The sequence below is a fragment of the Ranitomeya imitator genome, chromosome 3 (assembly GCF_032444005.1).
Source record: "Ranitomeya imitator isolate aRanImi1 chromosome 3, aRanImi1.pri, whole genome shotgun sequence".
NCBI classification, from domain to species: Eukaryota; Metazoa; Chordata; class Amphibia; order Anura; family Dendrobatidae; genus Ranitomeya; species Ranitomeya imitator.
In genome coordinates, this window is record NC_091284.1 from 513357755 (window position 1) to 513381167 (window position 23413).

At 44.9% G+C, this 23413-nt stretch overlaps 1 protein-coding gene across 5 annotated transcripts in view; it reads right to left on the minus strand.

The window, feature by feature from the left end:
• The window catches only part of OFD1 (OFD1 centriole and centriolar satellite protein), a 143080-nt gene that overhangs the window by 52907 nt on the left and 66760 nt on the right, over positions 1-23413 (minus strand). For all 5 annotated transcript variants that reach the window (XM_069757724.1, XM_069757725.1, XM_069757727.1 and 2 more), the window contains exons 13-15: positions 11931-12120; positions 691-821; positions 273-384 (exon numbers count right to left, since the gene is read on the minus strand). In XM_069757724.1, coding sequence (XP_069613825.1) covers positions 273-384; positions 691-821; positions 11931-12120 — 433 coding nt within the window. The remainder of the gene's footprint in view (positions 1-272; positions 385-690; positions 822-11930; positions 12121-23413) is intronic.

Sequence of the window (23413 nt, forward strand, 5' to 3'; positions counted from 1 at the left end):
TTGCAGAAATTTCTGTAATCAAATACTCAACGTGTACACATAGCCTTACAGCCATTTAAACTGCATGTAGGAAAAGCTTTGAAAATGTGCGAGGTCAGGAAATTGCCCACACCTGAACTGGTTAATGGAACACTACAAAAGGTTTTAATTTTTGTTACATTTCCCCTTTAAATGGAAGATTAAACACATAAGGAAATTGGTCTCTAAACTGAAATGCAATAAAACAAAAAGATATGTAAAAGAAAACAATTTATTAAAGAAAAGAAACACACCTTGTTGGGTTTGTCTCAGCTGAAACTCCAGTTGTTCAACTTGGCCACCTAATCTTTTTGATGACTCTTCGCGGCTCATTAACTGCATTTTCATTTCCAACCCTCGTTCAATCTGAAACCCAAAAGTGCATAGAATCAGACGTAGAGCTCTGTCTCCTGCTCGTAGGACTTGCTCTACCACTACTTTATATCTACTTTGGGCCCTGAAGACGCAATACTAACTGGAGTGACCATTGTACAACAACTGGAAAACGTAATGTGAAATGACAATTCTAAGGAAAATACGTAATCCGTTCAGAAACCCCCAAAACGTCGACTCATTCAAAATCTCCATTAGAAATATAAAATATAGATTCTCATTGGTTATAAGCAACCACATTGATGGGTTCAATGGGAGATAACTCCTAGAGAAGCTCACCTCTAATTCCAGCTGTCTTTCCAGGATTTCCCGTTGTATTTTGAACTCATTTTGCTCACTCTTCCTGACAGACTGCAGCTGATTCATTTCTTCTTGGAGCGACAGTAACTCAATAGATGGCTGAGAGGTTCCTGGAAATTATAAGTATAGTGACAGTGTGTAGATTAGAGGTCACTGTACAGTAATAAGTGTATATATTGCATTTCAAATAACAGGAGGTAGAAGGAAGATAATGGAGAAGTACAGCCATATTTTATTGTGCCACCTTATTACTGGGCACAAGATTGACAGCAGCATTAACAATTACAAAGCCAAGGAGTAAAAGTGACACTATGACAAGAGACAAGTGCAGATCTCATCCTAAAGAGAAGTTTTCTCTGGTTCCTTGATGGGGCTGTTTAAGAGATTTTTTTTTTTTTTTTTAAACTCGTTTATTAATTTCAGAGTAGACAAACATTGCACATATTACATTTATCATTATTAAACATACCATCAGATACAAATGATTACAAAACATCATCGCATCCAAAGTTCAGAGGTAATAGACTGTGCATGTTGAATCACTAGTACCTATAAAATACCTACTATACAACTTAAACAACTTTAACCTTTAGTAATAAGTCGCCAAAAGAAAACAGATTCAAGTTTGCTCTGCAACGATGTCCCTAAACCACATGCCCTCCCTCCCATGCATATATCTAATCCGCGCAGACTACAGAGTATGCTGAGATGAGTTCCATCTACCCCAAATTTTTTCGAATTTACCTGGGCACCCTCTATTATGGTACAGTGTTCTTTCATATGGGATAACCGAGTTCACCAGGTCAATCCAAGCTCCGAGAGACGGGGAGGAGCTACCCATCCACCTTAATGCCAGTACCTTTCGTGCTAAGAAGAGCGCTTCTCGAAGGAAGATCCCAGTATGGTGATCCCAGGTCTCTGTATCCCACACCCCAAATAGGCAAGTCAATGGTTCAAGTGGGACAGGGATTAACAATAAAGACGTTAACAATGTCGTGACTTCTTTCCAATAGTGAAAGATTACCGGGCACCTCCATATCATGTGGATAAAATCCGCATCATGTGCGTGACATCGTAGGCAGTCTGACGTCTGAAGGCGGCCCATTTTAAAAAGTCGTGTCGGAGTCAGATAAGTCTGATATATAATATATAGCTGGGTCATCCTATTGTTAACTGAGGGAGAAACTTTAGTTGGAGATTCCAAAATATCTTCCCACTCCTCTCCCAGTGTATCGGGAAGGAGTCCCTCCCATTTCTTTTTTAAGGAGTTAATAGTGAGCCCATCTCCCACGGATAATAGATATGTGTATAAAGAGGAGATGAGTCCCTGAGGACCCTGTGATTTGAGAATGCCTATAAGGGGTAAAGATGAAATTGCTCGACTTGCACCTGCATTTCGCATATGTGACTGGAAAGCTGACCTCAGCTGTAAAAAACGGAAGAATTGAGATCTTGGGATATTGTAGGTATCCCGCAATTGCTCAAAGGACACAAAAACATCCTGGTTATATAAATTACCTACCGAGAGAACACCATTTGAGATCCAGAACTCAGTAGATGGGTGATTTAGTAATTCTGGAAAATAACTATTATACCACAGTGGCATTTCGGCTATTATATCTGTACATTTAATAACTTTTTTAATTTATTTAAATTTTTAATTTAATTAAATATTAATCTCGCTTGTCGAAGCAATGGCAGCAAACGGGGAGCACTGACTTTCTCCATTTCCAAAAAACCCAGTGGACAGTCAATCCGGGCAGAATGGATTATATGGCTTTCTGAATTGGGTAGGGGGTTGCTAGGCATCCACTTGCTTATCGCTCTAGCCTGCCCGGCAAGATAATATAGATAAAAGTCTGGTAAGGCTGCCCCTCCCCCCCTTGTCGGTCTCTGTAGAGTAGATAGCTTGAGTTTGGGTCTAGTCTTCCCCCATATAAAGGACGTGGTCAGGGAGTTTAAGTTTGCAAAGAAAGATTTGGGTATTGGCACAGCACTATGTTGGAGACAATAATTAAATTTGGGGAGCAATATCATCTTAACTAAATTAATGCGACCTGCAACGGAGAGAGGGAGTTTGCTCCAAGTTATGAATTTAGATTTGGCCAGGTCCAATAGTGGATAAATATTAAGTCGTATGTCCAGCTGACTATATTGAGACATATGTATTCCTAGATATTTGAAATTGGAGACTACAGGTAGTGACGAGAGATTTTTGAGACAGGGCATCGGCGCATGAGACAGAGGCATCAGAGCAGATTTATCCCAATTTATATAGAGACCAGAGAATTTGCTAAAATTATCTATAGTCGTTATTACTCGTGGTAGTGTTTCTTCTGTTTTATCCATAAATATGATCATATCATCAGCATATAGACCGATGGTATCCACACGATCCGCAATACTTATTCCTTTGATATCCGTGGAGGACCTTATGCGTATTGCCAAGGCTTCTATCGCGAGGGCAAAGAGGGCCGGGGACAGAGGACATCCCTGACAGGTTCCCCTATGTAAAGTAAAGGAATCAGAGATAGAGTTATTCACAATTACCCGTGCCCTAGGATTCCTATATAGTGTATCTATCCCTCTAATAAATTTATCTCCAAAACCGTATTTCTGCAGACATGCGGAAAGAAAAGGCCATTCGAGGGAGTCAAACGCTTTAGCTGTGTCTAGGGATGCCAGAGCCCAGTTATTGTCCAATTCTAGGGAGCTATATTGAATCACTGATTGGACCCGCCGAATATTAATAGAGGTACTTTTCCCGGGCATAAAGCCTGTTTGATCTGGGTGTATAAGATCTAATATGATTGTATTTAGTCTAGTGGCCAATATTTTAGTGAAGATTTTATAATCTACGTTCACCAATGATATGGGGCGATATGATCCACATTCCAAGGGGTCTTTTCCCTCCTTCTTAAGTACAATGATATTTGCATCATAAAATGTTTCAGGCATAATTTCTCCCTCCCATATATTCTGAAGCACCTTCAATAAAAGTGGTGCGAGGTGGTCCCGATATTTTTTATAGAACTCAACGGGAAACCCGTCAGGTCCAGGGGCCTTCCCGGTGGCCATATCCATTATAGCCTGTTCCACCTCCTCCAGAGTAAACTCGGCTTCCATAAAAGCTCGCTGGGTTGGGCTCAGTAAGGCGAATGTTATGTCTGATAAATAGTCTGTACATTCAGGGACCCCAAGACCACTACCCGATTTGTACAGTGACTTATAGTAATTACAAAAACTTTGAAGAATTTCCTCGGTGGAGGATACCAACGAACCATCGAGTGTCCTAATCTGTAGTACCGTGTTGGAGGTGTTATGCTGACGTACCAAAAAAGCTAGGAGTGTACTGGCCTGATTCCCCAATTCAAAATAAGACTGACGGGTAAAAAATAATTTACGTTTTGATTTAGTGTCTATATTTTGGGTGTATAATCTTTGGGAAGTGAGCCACTCCACCCTGTTGCCGTTAGTTTGATTGGCCACATAGGCGGCTTCCGAGTCCTTCAGCCGTCGCTCCATCTCGTCATCCTCCCCCGCCGTCACCCTCTTTATATAGGAGATTGTAGAGGACAGACATCCCCTCAAGTATGCCTTTAGAGTGTCCCAGAACAGATTGAGATTCGAGGGGTCTGGGTGAGTAGAGACAAAGCAGTTTAACTGATCAACCGTTCTATCACTAGCATCTATCAGTTTCAGCCAGAAGGGATTCAATTTCCAAGGTATATTATTATTTGACTGACCGTATTTAAGTTTGAGAACAACTGGGCTGTGATCTGATATCCCCCTGCTACCATGTTCGACACTATTCACCCACAGCGCTAGGTCACTAGATCCAAATATGTAATCTATACGGGATAGAGAGTGTCTAGTTGAAGAATGACAAGTATATTCCTTTGTCTCAGGGTGACGTGTTCTCCATAGGTCTAACCATCCGCTACCGTTCATAAATGATGCCAATTGAGAGGGAGATTGAGAAAGGGGCCCCCTTGATATCTCGCCGTCTAGTCTCAGTCTGTCTTTAAGATTATCCATGACTAAATTAAAGTCTCCCATACAGATAACACTAGCATTAGGATAATTTAGGGAGAAACCCAGCGCCATGCGGAGAACCGACATGCCAGCCGGGGGTGGGTTATAAACACATAATATCACATATTCCCGCATATTAATAAAGGCATGAACAAAAACAAAGCGACCTTCGGGATCGCGTCGTGACTCTCTAGCCTCCCACCTGACATTCCTATGTACCAACAGGGAGACCCCTCTGGAGTAACTGGTGTGAAATGCGTGAAGGGACCACTGCACCCACGGCTTTTGCGTACACTTAGCTGTGTCTCTGGTCAAATGCGTCTCCACAAGTGCTACAATATGTGGATGATACCTTTTAATTTGTGAAAATACCTTAATTTTCTTTCGAGGAGTCTTAATACCCCGTATGTTCCACGTCATACATACAATCTCAGATCCCATATCTACGTTCGGGAAAAGGCATAATATACACCACAGCCTGGGCGGGAATCAGGAACATCATATAGAGCATAAGGTTATCACTGGCGACTAACAAACATAACAAACAATCAAAACTGGTGTAAAATACCAAACCAAACAACATTTAAACGGTGGAGGAGTGTAATCCTACACTCCTATAGTTGAGTAGAATAGGGGATACCCTCACTGGAATCAGCGTCCGGTATAGTTGACAAACTCAGCACCCACGTAGAGAGCTCTAGATTGCGTTGCCATCAGATAGAAAGAGCTACTCAAGAGTCCGGGGTACTAGGCCCCTTGTATGACCGTAACCACTCGACCGCCTCCGCCGGGTCAGTAAAGAACAAGGAGGAGCCTTCATGAACAATACGGAGTCGAGCTGGATAAAGCATGGAGTAAATGATGTTTTTATCCCTGAGCTGCTTTTTGACTTCCATAAATCGAACTCGCTGCTTTTGAAGTTCCATAGAAAAATCCGGGAAGATTGATATGGTGGCGTTATTGAATTTAATAGGGGTCTTCTGCCTTGCCAAGCGAAGAATTGCATCCCTGTCTCTGCAGTTAAGGAGACGTGCCAGAAAAGGTCGAGGCGGAGCTCCGGGGGGAAGAGGTCTCGTTGGGACCCTATGGGCCCTTTCCACAGAAAATGTTGAGGAGAATCCGTCTCCCAGGGAGGTTTTAAGCCAGTCCTCTAGAAATTGCTCAGGTTGTTGACCCTCCGAGCGTTCCGGCAGCCCAATAATTCGGATGTTATTACGACGCAGTCTGTTTTCCAGGTCATCTGCCTTTTGCTTCCAGGCATTCACAGAGCCAGTGGCCTTTGATAGCTTAGCCTCTATTGGGGCAATGGTGTCCTCTATCTGAGGCACCCTTGTTTCAACCTCTGAAATAAGCCCTCTCATAGTTTGTATATCTTGTCGCAGACGGCCCACTTCAGTATGCACGTCTTCTATTTTCTCTGTGAGAGAGGACCTGGTGAGAGATATGGCCTGCATCAACTGCTCAGATGCTTGTTTAAGAGTCAGTTCGTCTTGTTCTCCCTCCTCATTGCTGTCAGAAAGACGATTTTTGCGTTGACTCTGCGTAGGATTATTTCTGAGAGAGCGTGTATTATCTGGGGCATCGTCTCTGGCATATTTCCTCAACTTGTCAGCAGCCCCCGCTCCTTTAGGATGGTGCATGGTGATTAGCAGAAGATCCCCACCAAAGGACCAGATTTATTATTATGGCAGTCTATTCTCCACTAGCAGACCGGACAGGGCCAAACACCGGGATGCACCCCAGAGAGGCAGCAAACCAAGCAAAGAGTCTCAGATATTTGCAAATGTATAAACTTAGGAATTTGCCCAGGCACTGCGTCCCAGAGCAGCCACAGTTCCCCAGGCAGAACAGCAGGGAGGGGGGACGATCCCTCCAAAGTTATGGTGCAAGCAGGGGTTTTTGATAAGGGGAGTGCAGGGCCCAATTTTTTCAGGGCGCACACCGCTCTGCCCCTTTTAGCGTTTCAGGCCGGTAGCTCACCTCCTGAATGCACCGCAGTCTTGCTATATAGCGCCTCTCTCCTTGCTGCTGGAGAGTGCGCTGTGGTAATGGCCGCCGTCCCCCAGGGCCCGCCCGCCGCTCCAGACCCGGCACCTGCCTCCTGCTCCTCGATGTTCCACAGCGTCCCCGCTGTATATAGGTGCCTGCCGCGCTCCCAGGAGATCCACCCGGCTTCAGCCGCCGCCGGCACTGCGTCCCGCCCGCCGGAGCCGCGCTCAAAGATGGCCGCCGCAGCTCAGGGACTTCGCTGCTCTTCCAGGCCGCCACAGATATCGGCTCTCCAGCGCTCCACCGCCACCGCCCGAGGGGTCGCCGGTCTCCCGAGCTCTCAGAGCACCGTTTCAGCCGGTGCAGCTGCAGTTCAGGGGGATTAATGGCCGGATTCGAGTCAGGATGATGGGAGCCTCCAAAAGGTGCGTCTTCTCTCTTGGCTTACATAGCCACGCCCCTGTTTAAGAGATTTTTCCCCACTTTAAAAGTTGACTTCTTCTACTTGGACAGAATGTGATGACTGCAACTGGTCAATGGCGGTAACGATCACATGACAATCCACCAGATATTGATGCCAGCAGATCTGAGGGGGACAGAGCAGTGAGTGTGGGAGGTGAGCATAGAAATTTTGTTCATTATATCCCCCTTGGCCAATTCAGAAAAACTTTAAAAGTAAAAGGTACCGTCACACTAAACGATATCGCTAGCGATCCGTGACGTTGCAGCGTCCTGGCTAGCGATATCGTTCAGTTTGACACACAGCAGCGATCAGAATCCTGCTGTGATGTCGTTGGTCGCTGCAGAAAGTCCAGCACTTTATTTCGTCGCTGGACTTCCTGCTGACATCGCTGAATCGGCGTGTGTGACGCCGATTCAGCAATGTCTTCGCTGGTAACCAGGGTAAACATCGGGTTACTAAGCGAAGGGCCGCGCTTAGTAACCCGATGTTTACCCTGGTTACCATCCTAAAAGTAAAAAAAACAAACACTACATACTTACCTTCCGCTGTCTGTCCCCCGGCGCTGTGCTTTCCTGCACTCACTGTGAGCACAGCGGCCGGAAAGCAGAGCGGTGACGTCACCGCTCTGCTTTCCGGCCACCGTGCTCACAGCCAGTACAGAGAAGCAGAGCGCCGAGGACAGACAGCGGAAGGTAAGTATGTAGTGTTTGTTTTTTTTACTTTTAGGATGGTAACCAGGGTAAACGTCGGGTTACTAAGCGCGGCCCTGCGCTTAGTAACCCGATGTTTACCCTGGTTACCGGCATCGTTGGTCACTGGAGAGCGGTCTGTGTGACAGCTCTCCAGCGACGCTGCAGCGATCCGGATTGTTGTCGGTATCGCTGCAGCGTCGCTTAGTGTGACGGTACCTTAAGGGAAAACCCTTTACACATAGCACAATTCATGTTTTGTAGCTTATGGTTATTAACCCCTTCCCGCCGCTGCCCTTTTTCGTTTTTGCGTTTTCGTTTTTCACTCCCCTCCTTCCCAGAGCCATAACTTTTTTATTTTTCTGTCAATATGGCCATGTGAAGGCTTACTTTTTGCGGGACGAGTTGTTCTTTTAAACGACACCATTGGTTTTACCATGTCTTGTACTAAAAAACGGGAAAAAAATTCCAAGTGTCATGAAATTGCAAAAAAGTGCAATCCCACACTTGTTTTTGTTTGGCTTTTTTTATAGCTTAAATAAATGCTAAAACTGACCTGCCAATGTGATTCTCCAGGTTATTACGAGTTCATAGACACCAAACATGTCTAGGTTATTTTTTATCTAAGTGGTGAAAAAAAATTCAAAACTTTGCTAAAAAAAAAAAAAAAAAAAAAGCGCCATTTTCCGATACCCGTAGCTTCTCCATTTTTTGTAATCTGGGGTCGGATGAGGACTTATTTTTTGCATGCCGAGCTGACGTTTTTAATGATACCACTTTTGTGCAGATACGTTCTTTGGATCGCCGGTTATTGCATTTTAATGCAATGTCGTGGCGACAAAAAAAACTTAATTCTGGCGTTTCTAATTTTTTTCCCGCTACGCTGTTTAGCGATCAGGTTAATGCTTTTTTTTATTGATAGATCGGGCAATTCTGAATGCGGCGATACCAAATATGTGTAGGTTTAATTTTTTTTTTTATTGTTTTATTTAGGACTAGATGGTGGCCCGATTCTAACGCATCGGGTATTCTAGAATATGCATGTCCACATAGTATATTGCCCAGCGACGGCGTATACAGCACAGAGCCATGCAGTATATTGCTCAGCCACGTAGTATATTGCCCAGCCAACGTAGTATATTGCACAGCGACAGCGTATACAGCACAGAGCCACGTAGTATACAGACTTCAAATAAAAAATAAACATATACTCACCCTCCGTTGAAGTCCTGGCCCTGTGTGCGGTGCACGCGGCAGCTTCCGGTCCCAGGGTTGGTATGGGCGCAGGACCTGTGATGACGTCACAGTCACATGACCGTGACGTCATGGCAGGTCCTTGTCGCATACCATCCTTGCCACCGGAACCTGCCGCTTGCATGGAGCGGTCACCAAAGCGTTGCGAGGAGCGGGAAAGGCTCCGGAATGTGAGTATATGATGATTTTTTATTTTTTTTATTATTTTTAACATTAGATCTTTTTACTATAAAGGCTGCATAGGCAGCATCAATAGTAAAAAAGTTGGTCACACAGGGTTAATAGCAGCGTTAATGGAGTGCGTTACACCGCGGCATAACGCGGTCCATTAGCGCTGCCATTAACCCTGTGTGAGCGCTGACTGTGGGGAGGAAGGAGCAGCCATGTTGTTGCCGGACTGCGCCTGTCGCTGATTGGTCGTGGCAATGGTCGAGGGCGTTTTGCCACGACCAATCAGCGACTTGGATTCCATGACAGACAGAGGCCGCGACCAATGAATAGAAGGACAGACAGAAGGACAGACAGAAAGACGGAAGTGACCTTTAGACAATTATATAGTAGATAGATGGTGGCCCGATTCTAACGCATCGGGTATTCTAGAATATGCATGTCCATGTAGTATATTGCACAGCCCACGTAGTATATTGCCCAGCCACGTAGTATATTGCCCAACCACGTAGTATATTGCCCAGTGACGTAGTATATTGCGCAGCAATGTGGTATACTGCGCAGCCACGTAGTATATTGCCCAGTGACGTAGTATACAGCACAGAGCCACGTAGTATATTGCCCAGTGACGTAGTATATTGCCCATTGACATAGTATACAGCACAGAGCCACGTAGTATATTGGCCAGTCACATAGTATACTGCCCAGTGACGTAGTATACAGCACAGAGCCACATAGTATATTGCCCATTGACATAGTATACAGCACAGAGCCACGTAGTATATTGGCCAGTCACATAGTATACTGCCCAGTGACGTAGTATACAGCACAGAGCCACGTAGTATATTGCCCATTGACATAGTATACAGCACAGAGCCACGTAGTATATTGGCCAGTCACGTAGTATACTGCCCAGTGACGTAGTATACAGCACAGAGCCACGTAGTATATTGCCCATTGACATAGTATACAGCACAGAGCCACGTAGTATATTGGCCAGTCACGTAGTATATTGCCCAGTGACGTAGTATATTGCCCATTGACATAGTATACAGCACAGAGACACGTAGTATATTGGCCAGTCACGTAGTATATTGCCCAGTGACGTAGTATATTGCCCAGTGACGTAGTATATTGCCCATTGACATAGTATACAGCACAGAGACACGTAGTATATTGCCTAGTGACGTAGTATACAGCACAGAGCCATGTAGTATATTGTACAGCGAAGTAGTATACAGCACGGAGCCACGTAGTATCTTGGCCAGTCACGTAGTATTTTGCCCAGCTACGTAGTATATTGCCCAGCCAGGTTTGTCACAGGTTAAAAAATAAAAAATAAACATATACTCACCTTTCCGAGGGCCCCTTGTAGTCCACGGCAGCTTCCGGTCCCAGGGTTGGTATGAGCGCAGGATCTGTGATGACGTCGCGGTCACATGACCGTGACGTCACGGCAGGTCTTTCTAGCGCAGGGACTGTGATGTCGTGGCACATGACTGTGACGTCATGGCAGGTCCTTCTCCCATACCATCTTTGCCACCGGAACCTGCAACGGAAGATGGCGGCCGGCGCGAGCGACTACAGAGGGTGAGGATAGCAGGTTTGTTTTTTTATTATTTTCAACATTACATTTTTTACTATTGATGCCGCATAGGCAGCGTCAATAGTAAAAAGTTGGGGACACACAGGGTTAATAGCGGCGGTAACGGAGTGCGTTACCCGCGGCATAACACGGTCCGTTACTGCCGGCATTAACCCTGTGTTGGCGGTGACCGGAGAGGAGTATGCGGGGCGACAGGCACTGACTGCGGGGAGTAGGGAGCGGCCATTTTCTTCCGGACTGTGCCCGTCGCTGATTGGTCGCGGCAGCCATGACAGGCAGCTGGCGAGACCAATCAGCGAATGAATAACCGTGACAGAAGGACTGACAGACAGATGGAAGTGACCCTTAGACAATTATATAGTAGATGGGGCAAAAGGGGGGTGATTTAAACTTTTATATTTTTAATTTTTTTCATATTTTTAAAAACATTTTTTTTTAACTTGTGCCATGCTTCAATAGCCTCCACGGGAGGCTAGAAGCTAGCACCACTCGATCGGCTCTGCTACATAGCAGCGATCATCAGATCGCTGCTATGTAGCTGAAAGGCAGGCTTGCTATGAGCGCTCACAGCAGGCGCTCACAGCAGGCCAGCATCAGTAACCATAGAGGTCTCAAGGACCTCTATGGTTACTGTCCTGACACATCGCCGACCCCAAATCATGTGACAGGGGTCAGCAATGTGCTCATTTCCGGCCGTGCGGCCAGAAGCGGTAGTTAAATGCTGCTGTCAGTGTTTGACAGCGGCATTTAGCAGGTTAATAGCGTCGGGTGAATCGTGATTTCACCAGCCGCTATTGCGCGCACATGTCAGCAGTACAAAACAGCTGACAAGTCGCGACTTTGATGTGGGCTCACCGCCGGAGCCCACATCAAAGAGGGAGACACGACATGCGCCGTACTAGTACGGCGCATGTCGTGAAAGGGTTAAGGAAAGGTATTATAGCTTTATAAACAAGTGGATCTCTGCATAGACATGGTTTCATATGATAGAAACATCCTTGATGGCATCACTTACTTTCTCGGAGGATGAGATTTTCTTTTCTGAGCTCCTCGACTTGAGGTTTTAATAAGTGGACTTGACGCTGAAGGTCAGCCTTCTCTTGCTGTACTAGAGGATATGCTGCAAATTCTCTAAGCTTCTCAGTCAAGGTTTGGTTCTGTTGAGTCAGGATGGACAACTGTGCTTTCAGGGTATCCACCTCCACCTAAATAAATACATTTACATATATTAACTTACAGTCAGTAGTATTACTGCTCCCCTCTATTTACACATTGTATCTTCTCTATCGATTATGATAAGCATTACCTAACATGTGCAGCAGGTCAGTGGTGGTCCAGCTCTTCAGACCTCAACTGATTGCTCAGGAAGCCGTTATGAAGCATGCAGCTTTGGCAGGCAGATATACTCAGCTCCTGCTGGAGTGGTGTACAGGCTCAATAGAAAGTCTATGAGCTCATACTCCACTGTGTGCACAGGCTCATGGACTTTCTATTCAGCCGGTACACCAGTCTGTGGGTGAGCTGCAGGAGAAGTTCAATGCTTCTGCCTGACAAATTACACATTTAAGAGTAGCTTTTTGAGCAACCAGTGGGGGTCTAAGGATACAGACCCCAACCGATCTGCAAGACATTTTAGATAGTACTTTTTTTTTAAATAAGTGTAAAATGTACGTACGATTTAAAAAGTATGTACCCAGTAGTCTCAAACGCCGAATGGATGCCATCCAGAGGCATCTGCCAGCCGGAGAACTCCATTGTAAAAATAGTAGTTACTTACCGATAACGGTATTTCTCTGATCCCATGACGGCACCACGGAGAGAGGGATCCGCCCTCAGGGACAGGAAACCTACAGGTGAAAAAGGCGGTACCTCTCTCCCACATCAGTTGGTTTACAGAGCCTTAACAGAACTTCAAGTGTAACTTAAACGGTTAAACTAAACAAAAATATTTAAATTTTTAGCTTATAAGAAGCACCGCATGACTAAATATTAATAATTAATTCTAGTGTGCACACCCACACGTGAAGGGAGGGAATGTACGGGTGCCGTCATGGGATCAGAGAAATACCGTTATCGGTAAGTAATTAAGATTTTCTCTTTCCCCCATGAAGGCACCACGAAGAGAATTTCATAGAATGTACATTAGGGGGGACCACTGCCTCCAGAACCCTTCTGCCAAAGGTGAGGTCTGAAGAAGAGGTCAAGTCTAGCCGGTAATGATTAAAGAATGTAGAGGGAGACGACCAAGTAGCTGCTCTACATATCTGTTCAATTGAGGCTCCAGCTCTCTCTGCCCACGAGGTCGCCACCGATCTGGTCGAATGAGCTCGGACGCCCTCTGGAATGGCTTCATTACACGAGGAATAAAAAGGAGGATAGCGTCTCTGAACCATCTCGCCAGTGTGGCTTTTGATGCTTTATTTCCCTTCTTTGGACCCTGAAAGCACACAAACAGAGACCTATCCTTCCTACACTCCCTCGTGGCTGACCGGTATTGGGTTAAGCATCTTTTAATATCTAGTGTGTGTAGGAGGTCTTCCTTTCTATTTCTGGGGTTGGGACAGAAGGAGGGTAAAGAGATTTCCTATGATCTATGGAAACGTGACGCCACTTTAGGAAGATAGGATGGGTCGGTCTTAAGGACTACCCAGTATCTGGGTTAGAGGCGGGAATGCTGATAAAGCCTGTATATCCCTAATTCTGTGAGCTGATGTTAGTGTTACGAGCAGAGAGGTTTTGAGGGATACAATTTTTAGAGAGGCTTGTGACAACAGCTTGAAGGGTGCTCTGGTCAATGCAGAGAGTACAAAGTTTAGATCCCAGGGACGAGTAGTGCGGTGGAAAATGGGTCTAGATCTACTTGAGGCTTTAATAAACCTCATTACCCAGCGATTTCCCACTAAGTCGCAGTTGTAAAGGGCTCCTAATACTGCCACTTGAACTTTAAGTGTGCTTGTTGCTAACCCCTTTTCCAACCCTTTCTGAAGGAACTCTAGCACTTCTTTGATTGGAATCTCCTTGGATAAACTGGCACCCGAGACTGACAAAAATCTCCTCCAAACCTTCCCGTATGCCTTAGTAGTCACAGGTTTACTACTTGAAAGAAGAGTAGAAACTAGGTTTGAAGAGAATCCCTTCTTAATCAAAAGCTCCCTTTCAAAGTCCAGGCCGTCATATGTAAGTTTCTACCTGCGGATGATTCACCGGCCCCTGAAACAGAAGGTTCGGAATGTCTAGAAGAACCCAAGGGTCTGTTATGGACGTTATCCGTAGCCACGAAAACCATGCTCTTTTCGGCCAAAAGGGGGCTATCATAATTACCCTTGCCCTGTCCTCCTGAATCTTCTTCAACACTAAGGGAATTAACGCTATTGGCGGAAAGGCATAGGCTAGATGAAAATCCCAGGGAATTGAAAAGTCGTCTAGAGTTACTGGGCTCCCCCATGGGTCAATTGAACAGAAGGCGCAAGTTTTCCGGTTTAGACTGTTTGCGAACAAGTCTATCCCCGGAAGGCCCCAAAGCTGTAATATATGATCGAAAACTCCTTGGTTCAATTCCCACTCCTCTTGCCTCAGCTGTGTTCGGCTTAGAAAATCTGCGGCTCTATTCTCCGTACATGAATCTCCTTAAAACAAACTTTATTATAACAATATATCTAAAAACACACACCAACCCAGTGCTATATGGCAGCAAAAAAAAAATCTGCCTAAAAATTGACCAAGGTCTAGCGCATACCCTGCAATAACCTTTCCTGTCCGATTTTTTGGCGCCCCCACTCAACGTGGACTAACCCTCACTGCTCTATCTCACCCTATCATGCAGGTGGGAAAACAATAATATAAGAACAGAGATGAAGAAAAGCAAAAAAATGGTAAAAAAAAATAAAAAAACACAATATAATGAAATCAGCAAAAAAAGCAGGTGCAGGACAAATGCTGTAATTTTACAGAGATCCAGCCCTTTTTGATAACCATCCGATAAATATTGGGTATGCTACCAGATATGCCACACAAAGCAAAAAAAAGCAAATGTAATAATGCCCGTTACTTATCAGAACATTCTGCGCCTCAACGCGTTTCCCCGTGGTTCGGTTCATCAGGAGGCATGCTACTCATCTATGGCATCATGGCATATGACATCTGATATGTTTCTGACGGGCCTCCTGATGAACCGAACCACGGGGAAACGCGTTGAGGCGCAGAATGTTCTGATAAGTAACGGGCATTATTATATATGCTATTGACATACCCTATGGGATTGCTTAATGTATCTGTATGAGCACTCTATGGTAATATCTGTTGCTGTCAGCCACATTTAAGGGGGTGTATTGGACTGCTTATTGATACTTGTGTTCAAACCAGACAGGCAGCTTACAAGATACAAATATGTGTGGTATGGGTAATAGCTAAGAGTTCATGCCAAAATATCAAATTTGTGTGGCATATCTGATAGCATACCTATTCCAAATTAGCAGGATTTACTGATTGGTTATCAAAAAGGACTGGATCTCTGTAAAATTACAGCATTTGTCCTGCACCTGCTTTTTTTGCCAATTTCATTATATTGTGTTTTATTTTTTTTACCATTTTTTTGCTTTTCTTCATCTCTGTTCTTATATTATTGTTTTCCCACCTGCATGATAGGGTGAGATAGGGCAGTGAGGGTTAGTACACGTTGAGTGGGTGCGCCAAAAAATCGTTATTAGGGTGCCAACCTCCACAGCCAGGCAGGGGACAGGAAAGGTTATTGCAGGGTATGCGCTAGACCTTGGGTCAATTTTTAGGCAGACTTTTTTTGCTGCCATATAGCACTGGGTTGGTGTGTGTTTTTAGATATATTGTTATAATAAAGTTTGTTTTAAGGGGATTCATGTTCTCTAAGCTTTATTCTAGTTCCCAGTATGATACGTAATTTTTCTAGTCTATTCTCCGTACCCCTGATATGAAGGGCCGATAATGAGGCTAGATTGGACTCTGCTGACAGAAGGATGGATCTCGTTATCAATGCCTGAAACCTGGTGCCCCCCTGGTGATTCAAATATGCTACCACTACCTTGTTGCCTGAGAGCACTCTTACGTGATGGGATTGAAGGGAGTCTAGAAAGTGGTTGACAGCACATTCCACCGCCAGGAGTTCTTTCATATTTGAGGAGACACGGTTTTGCTCTTCCGACCAAGGACCCTGAGCAATCTGATTATCTAGGTGAGCCCCCCAGCCAAGAGCTTGCGTCTGTGGTCAGTGTTATAGATATTGGCCCTGCCCAAGGGACGCCTCTCGCTAGGTTGCCCGGATCCACCCACCAAACTAGGGAACATATTGTTTTTGAGGAGATTTTTAAGTGCTTTTCTAAATCTCCCTTTAAGCGAGACTCTGCTTCTTGTATCTCCCATTGAAGATCCCTGGTATGACTTTGGGCCCATTGGACCGCTGGAATACAGGCCGTCATTGATCCTAGTATGGACATTGCTTTGCGCAAGGTGATGACCTGGGATCCCCTCAGTTGTGCTACTAGCTGTGTTATGTTCGAAATCCCCCCCCGGGAGACGGCATTCTTGTCTGATTGAGTCTGTAGTTATCCCTGAGTACTGTTGTACTTGGGTTGGGGAAATTCTGGACTTTGCTAGGTTCAACATCCAACCTAGATTTGTCAGGGATATCATCACTTTGTCCAACTGTTGACTGCAATGGAGAGAGGACCCGCCAATTACCAGGAGGTCGTCCAGATATGGCACTATTAGTATAATTTGCTCTCTTATGTGAGCCATGACCTCGGGGCTATGGCTAGACCAAAGGGGAGGGCTCTGAATTGGTAATGTTTTAACTCCCCTTGCATCATTACCGCCACCCTGAGGAATCTCTGGTGATCTAAATGGATGGGCACATGGTAATATGCGTCCTTTAAACCGATGACAGTCATGAAACACGACGGATAAAGTGTTACATACATAGTAACATAGTAACATAGTTAGTAAGGCCGAAAAAAGACATTTGTCCATCCAGTTCAGCCTATATTCCATCATAATAAATACCCAAATCTACGTCCTTCTACAGAACCTAATAATTGTATGATACAATATTGTTCTGCTCCAGGAAGACATCCAGGCCTCTCTTGAACCCCTCGACTGAGTTCGCCATCACCACCTCCTCAGGCAAGCAATTCCAGATTCTCACTGCCCTAACAGTAAAGAATCCTCTTCTATGTTGGTGGAAAAACCTTCTCTCCTCCAGACGCAAAGAATGCCCCCTTGTGCCCGTCACCTTCCTTGGTATAAACAGATCCTCAGCGAGATATTTGTATTGTCCCCTTATATACTTATACATGGTTATTAGATCGCCCCTCAGTCGTCTTTTTTCTAGACTAAATAATCCTGTTCTCACACATGTTTTTATTGTCTCCATTTTAAAACTTTCCGTCACCAAGAATTTGTTTAGTTTTTTTCAAATTTATGATTGTCCTGTAAGTTCCATCCGGTTTTGTCCGGAGAAACAGAGGGGAATAAAATCCCGTGCCTCTCTCCTCCTGTGGGACTTCCTGCAGGACGTTCTTTGTCAAAAGAGTCTGTACTTCTTTCTGGAGGGCTAGCTGTTCGGCCTCTACTTTCCTTTGCAGGGTTATGACAAAGTGATGGGATGGGACAGTGTGGAATTTTAGCTTTAGCCCTGTTCTTATTATGTTTAATATCCATACACTCCCCGAAAAATTTTTCCCAGGCTGGTAGAAAGTGGGTTAACCTCCGTCCCACCTGGGGCACACCCTCATTGGGGTTGGTTTTTGTTTTCGGGTTTGTTGAACATGAAGCCTTTCCCCTTATATCTTTTGTCCTCCCACCCCTGTTTTTGATTGTTAGGGGGCTTCCTGCGCATAAATCTTCTGCCCCGAAAGGGCCGTCTATAGGAATGGTTGGGAAACCCCGGGAAGGCCTTTTTCTTATCCCCTGCCTTTTCAAGAATGTCATCTAGGGTTGGCCCAAATAAGAATTCCCCTTCACAGGGAATGGAGCATAGCTTGGATTTTGTTTGCAGGTCTCCCACCCAGCTGTTGAGCCATAAAGCCCTTCTTGCTGCATTCGAAAAAAACCTTGCCACTAGCCTGAGTCTATAGAGGCGTCCGATAAGAACGCAGCTGCTCCTTTCATTTTTAAGACCGAATCTCAAATTGATTCTCTGGGAGATTTATGTTTTATGTGACTCTAGGTGGTCTAGCCACACCATTGAGGCTCTGGCAGTGCACGTAGCGGCTATGGCTGGTTTCAATCCCCTCCGGCAGCCTCTCAAGAGCCTTTTAAAAATACCTCGACCTTTTTGTCCATGGGATCCTTCAGGGTCCCCATGTGTTCAAAAGGCAAGGCAAATTTTTTAGACGCTTTTGCAATAGCAACGTCTAGTTTTGGCGCTTTTCTCCAGAAAGAACAGACAGGACATCGAAGGGGTATTTTCTCTTTGGGGTTAAGAGGACTTATTTATCTGGCCTTTTCCATTCCTTTTTTATTAAAGATTGTATTTTCTAGTTTAATGGAAACGCTCTCCGTTTCCTTTGCTCTAGGCCACCAAACATCAAGTCTTGTGCCGTTTTTTTGGGCCGAGGCTCTACCAGCCCCATTGTTGCTCTAACTGCCTTTACTAAGGCATCTGTTTCTTAAATAGGGAAGCAATTGCGGCCCCCTCCGAGGATGAGGGTGAAGAGAGTGAACTGTTTGAACTGGAACGGTCGCTATCTTCCTCACTGGAACTTAATTTCTTATTTTTAGTGACTCTATAGCGACAGGGTCTGTTCCGCAGGACTGGCGCATAGCAAATGTGGTGCCAATATTCAAAAAGGGCTCTAAAAGTGAACCTGGAAATTATAGGCCAGTAAGTCTAACCTCTATTGTTGGTAAAATATTTGAAGGGTTTCTGAGGGATGTTATTCTGGATTATCTCAATGAGAATAACTGTTTAACTCCATATCAGCATGGGTTTATGAGAAATCGCTCCTGTCAAACCAATCTAATCAGTTTTTATGAAGAGGTAAGCTATAGACTGGACCACGGTGAGTCATTGGACGTGGTATATCTCGATTTTTCCAAAGCGTTTGATACCGTGCCACACAAGAGGTTGGTACACAAAATGAGAATGCTTGGTCTGGGGGAAAATGTGTGTAAATGGGTTAGTAACTGGCTTAATGATAGAAAGCAGAGGGTGGTTATAAATGGTATAGTCTCTAACTGGGTCGCTGTGACCAGTGGGGTACCGCAGGGGTCAGTATTGGGACCTGTTCTCTTCAACATATTCATTAATGATCTGGTAGAAGGTTTACACAGTAAAATATCGATATTTGCAGATGATACAAAACTATGTAAAGCAGTTAATACAAGAGAAGATAGTATTCTGCTACAGATGGATCTGGATAAGTTGGAAACTTGGGCTGAAAGGTGGCAGATGAGGTTTAACAATGATAAATGTAAGGTTATACACATGGGAAGAGGGAATCAATATCACCATTACACACTGAACGGGAAACCACTGGGTAAATCTGACAGGGAGAAGGACTTGGGGATCCTAGTTAATGATAAACTTACCTGGAGCAGCCAGTGCCAGGCAGCAGCTGCCAAGGCAAACAGGATCATGGGGTGCATTAAAAGAGGTCTGGATACACATGATGAGAGCATTATACTGCCTCTGTACAAATCCCTAGTTAGACCGCACATGGAGTACTGTGTCCAGTTTTGGGCACCGGTGCTCAGGAAGGATATAATGGAACCAGAGAGAGTACAAAGGAGGGCAACAAAATTAATAAAGGGGATGGGAGAACTACAATACCCAGATAGATTAGCGAAATTAGGATTATTTAGTCTAGAAAAAAGACGACTGAGGGGCGATCTAATAACCATGTATAAGTATATAAGGGGACAATACAAATATCTCGCTGAGGATCTGTTTATACCAAGGAAGGTGACGGGCACAAGGGGGCATTCTTTGCGTCTGGAGGAGAGAAGGTTTTTCCACCAACATAGAAGAGGATTCTTTACTGTTAGGGCAGTGAGAATCTGGAATTGCTTGCCTGAGGAGGTGGTGATGGCGAACTCAGTCGAGGGGTTCAAGAGAGGCCTGGATGTCTTCCTGGAGCAGAACAATATTGTATCATACAATTATTAGGTTCTGTAGAAGGACGTAGATCTGGGGATTTATTATGATGGAATATAGGCTGAACTGGATGGACAAATGTCTTTTTTCGGCCTTACTAACTATGTTACTATGTTACTATGTTAATTCCGGGGATCTATGCCTGGATTTACACTTTCTTTTTGAGCTTTTAACCCGTTTGAGCGCATCTTCCACCTGAGTTTTGATCAGCTCTTTTAAGTCAGAGCTTTTTCACTCACGTAGTGGGTAGCTCCACAGAACAGATTGCACATACTCTGTGCCTGGTTTTTGCGGTACACTTCTTTCCCTAAGAAGACACAATAAACCCCATTTAGAAGGTGAACTTTCACAGAGGTCATTTACCCTCATGCTGTAAGGGGAATACCGGTTCTGGCGTAGGAGTTGTCTCCATACTTGAACCGCTGCTGGACTTTCGGATCCACCAGAGCCTCTGCTGCGCTGGGATCCTGAACTGCGACGCTAGGAGGAGGCATCCCCTTGCTGCTGTCGGCGATGGCGCTGCTGTTGGTGGTGCTTCTTTGGAGTGGACTGCAGGGCCTGCTCAGCTGGTTGGTCTTGCTCACTCATGGTGAAATCGAGCACCGGATCCCTCAAACGCCCGTCCTTCAATTGCCTCCATGCGGGCGGCACACCGCAGCACCAATTACCCAGTAATGCAGTGCGCCACCCCGGAAACATCCCCACACGCCTGCGCACTCTGGATTTCCCAGAGATGCTTTGCGGCCGATGCGCACACATGCTCACTTTCCCGGCATCCAGCTTTCAGGAGGGAGCGTCGGAAGCACCGGGGGCAGCCGCTGATGCCCCATCAGTCGCGGTGCTTCCATGTAGGTAGCCGTTGCCACCACCTTCTCCTGGCCATAGTTGGACCGGCGGCATAGCGCCAGGAGACCGCCGCCCCCTATTACCGGCCATATTAATCTCTAATAGTCAGATTGGATTATGCTTCACTGCCTCCCCCTCTGCCTACGCACGGAGCCCGCCCACCCCGGAATCGTGGCCTTTGGGGGGAAGAAACCACCAGGTCCGAGGCAGGGCTCCCGATGCCTAGATCGGCCCGATGGACCACCAGCATCCCACGACGATCAGGTATGCTGCAGGTTCCCAGTCAGGGACAGGAAACTGAACTGATGTGGGAGAGAGGTACCACCTTTTTCACCTGTAGGTTTCCTGTCCCTGAGGGCGGATCCCTCTCTCCATGGTGCCGTCATGGGGGAAAGAGAAAAAAAAAATGTATACCAAGTAGTATACCTTATTACTGGAAGCCTCTGTATGGAATAGAGCAGGTGACTGTGTTAACCATACAGAAAGTTTGATGTAAACCTCACACATACCGCCAAGCCCAAATAGCCTTAATGGGTTACTGTCAACACCAGCAACTAGTTTGCTAACAAAATCCAGAAGATAAAAATCCAAAATGCGTCAATCCAAGTGACAGATAACATATGCCTCCCCCCCCCCCCCCACCATGATTACGAGAATGGATGAAATACTAAAAACTCTTTCACATCACTAGGATGGCAGGGTAAGGACTTGCAAAACTGGGGACAAAGCATGAAAGGCGCTCATCCATGCAATAAAAGGAATAGTCAGCAGGTGGATCCCCACGAACCTGTGGAAAGGTGATAAATATTGAGACAAGACTACTGGTCCGATCTACAGCAAGAAGCAGAATGAGTAATCAAGAAGCTTTTTATATACACTTCTTCATGAAAATCCAAATATATACAGTAATGTTCAAAATAATAGCAGTCCAATATGATTAACCAGATTTATCACTGTTTTGGTATAAATTATATTACCACATGTCAAAGAATTTACCAGTTGGTGCAGTAGAATATAAGAAAACCAACAGACGCATCATTCATGATCTGCAGGTTTTTGAGTCTTTGAAAGGGGGTGTGTTCAAAATAATAGCAGTGCGGAGTTCAATTAGTGAGGTCAATCATTCTGTGAAGAAACAGGTGTGAATCAGGTGGCCCTTACATAAGGTTGAAGCCAAGACATGTTGTGCATGCATTTCTCCTTGAAAGACTGACAACTATGGGTCGTTCGAGACATTGTTCAGAAGAACAGCGTACTTTGATTAAAAAGTTGATTTGCGAGGTGTAAAACTTATAAAGAAGTGCAGACAATGATCGGCTGTTCAGCTAAAATTATCTCTAATGCTTTAAAATGGAAAGCCAAACCAGAGAGACGTGGAAAAAAAGGAAGACTACCATTCGAATGGATGGAAGAATAGCCAGAAAGGCAAAGGCTCAGCCAATGATCAGCTCCAGAATAATGAAAGACAGTCTCAAGATACCTGTGAGCACTGTGACAGTTAGAAGAAGCTTGGGTGAAGCTACTCTCTTAGCAAGAAGTCCCTGCAAAGTCCCACTGTTAAAAAAAAGACATGTACTGAAGCGGGTACAATTTGCCAAAGAAAACAACAACTGGCCTAAAGAGAAATGGAGAAACATTTTGTGGACTGATGAAAGTAAATTTGTTCTATTTGGGTCCAAGGGCCGCAGACAGTTCATCTGATGACCTCCAAACGCTGCATTCAAACCACAGTACACTCTGAAGACAGTGACGCAATTTGGTGCAAGCATCATGATATGGGCGTGATTCTCTTGTTATAGTGCCGGACCTATTTACCGCATACTAGGGATCATGGACCAGTTTGAATATAATAAAATACTTGAAGAGGTCATGTTGCCTTGCGCTGAAGAGGATATGCCCTTAAAATGGATGTTTCAACAAGACAATTACCCTAAACACGCCAGGAAAAGCACAACATCTTGGTTCCAGTCCAACAAAATTGAGGTTATGGAGTGGCAGCCTTATACCCTGCCCTTAATCTGATAGAACACTTGTGTGGTGACATCAAAAATGCAGTTTCTGAGACAAAGCCAACAAATGCCCCAAAATTGTGGGATGTAGTCCAAGCATCCTGGGCTGGAATAACAGTTGTCAGGTGCCAGAAGTTGGGTGCAACATAGATGTGAAGCAGTTCTAAAAAATAGGTTAGTGATTCACTGGAATCCACAAAAAAGAAGTATATATTGTGAAATTGGAAAGACAAATGCAGGCACTGCTATATTTTACAACAACCCAATATTATTTTTTTTCTCTCTGTAAAGTCGTGAAAAATTCTATACATTTCTCTTCAGTTCTGAATTAGAAAATCAGTGTGCAATGTTCCTAATGCTGGAAATAAAAACTAGTATGAAGATTTTGTGATTAACTCATATTTTTGAACACACTGCTATCTTGAACACAACTGAATATACTACCGGATAGAAAAGGAGTTCAAAATGATGCAGCCATGTGACGGCGCAGTACAGCAGCCATGAAAGGCTCCTGTTACC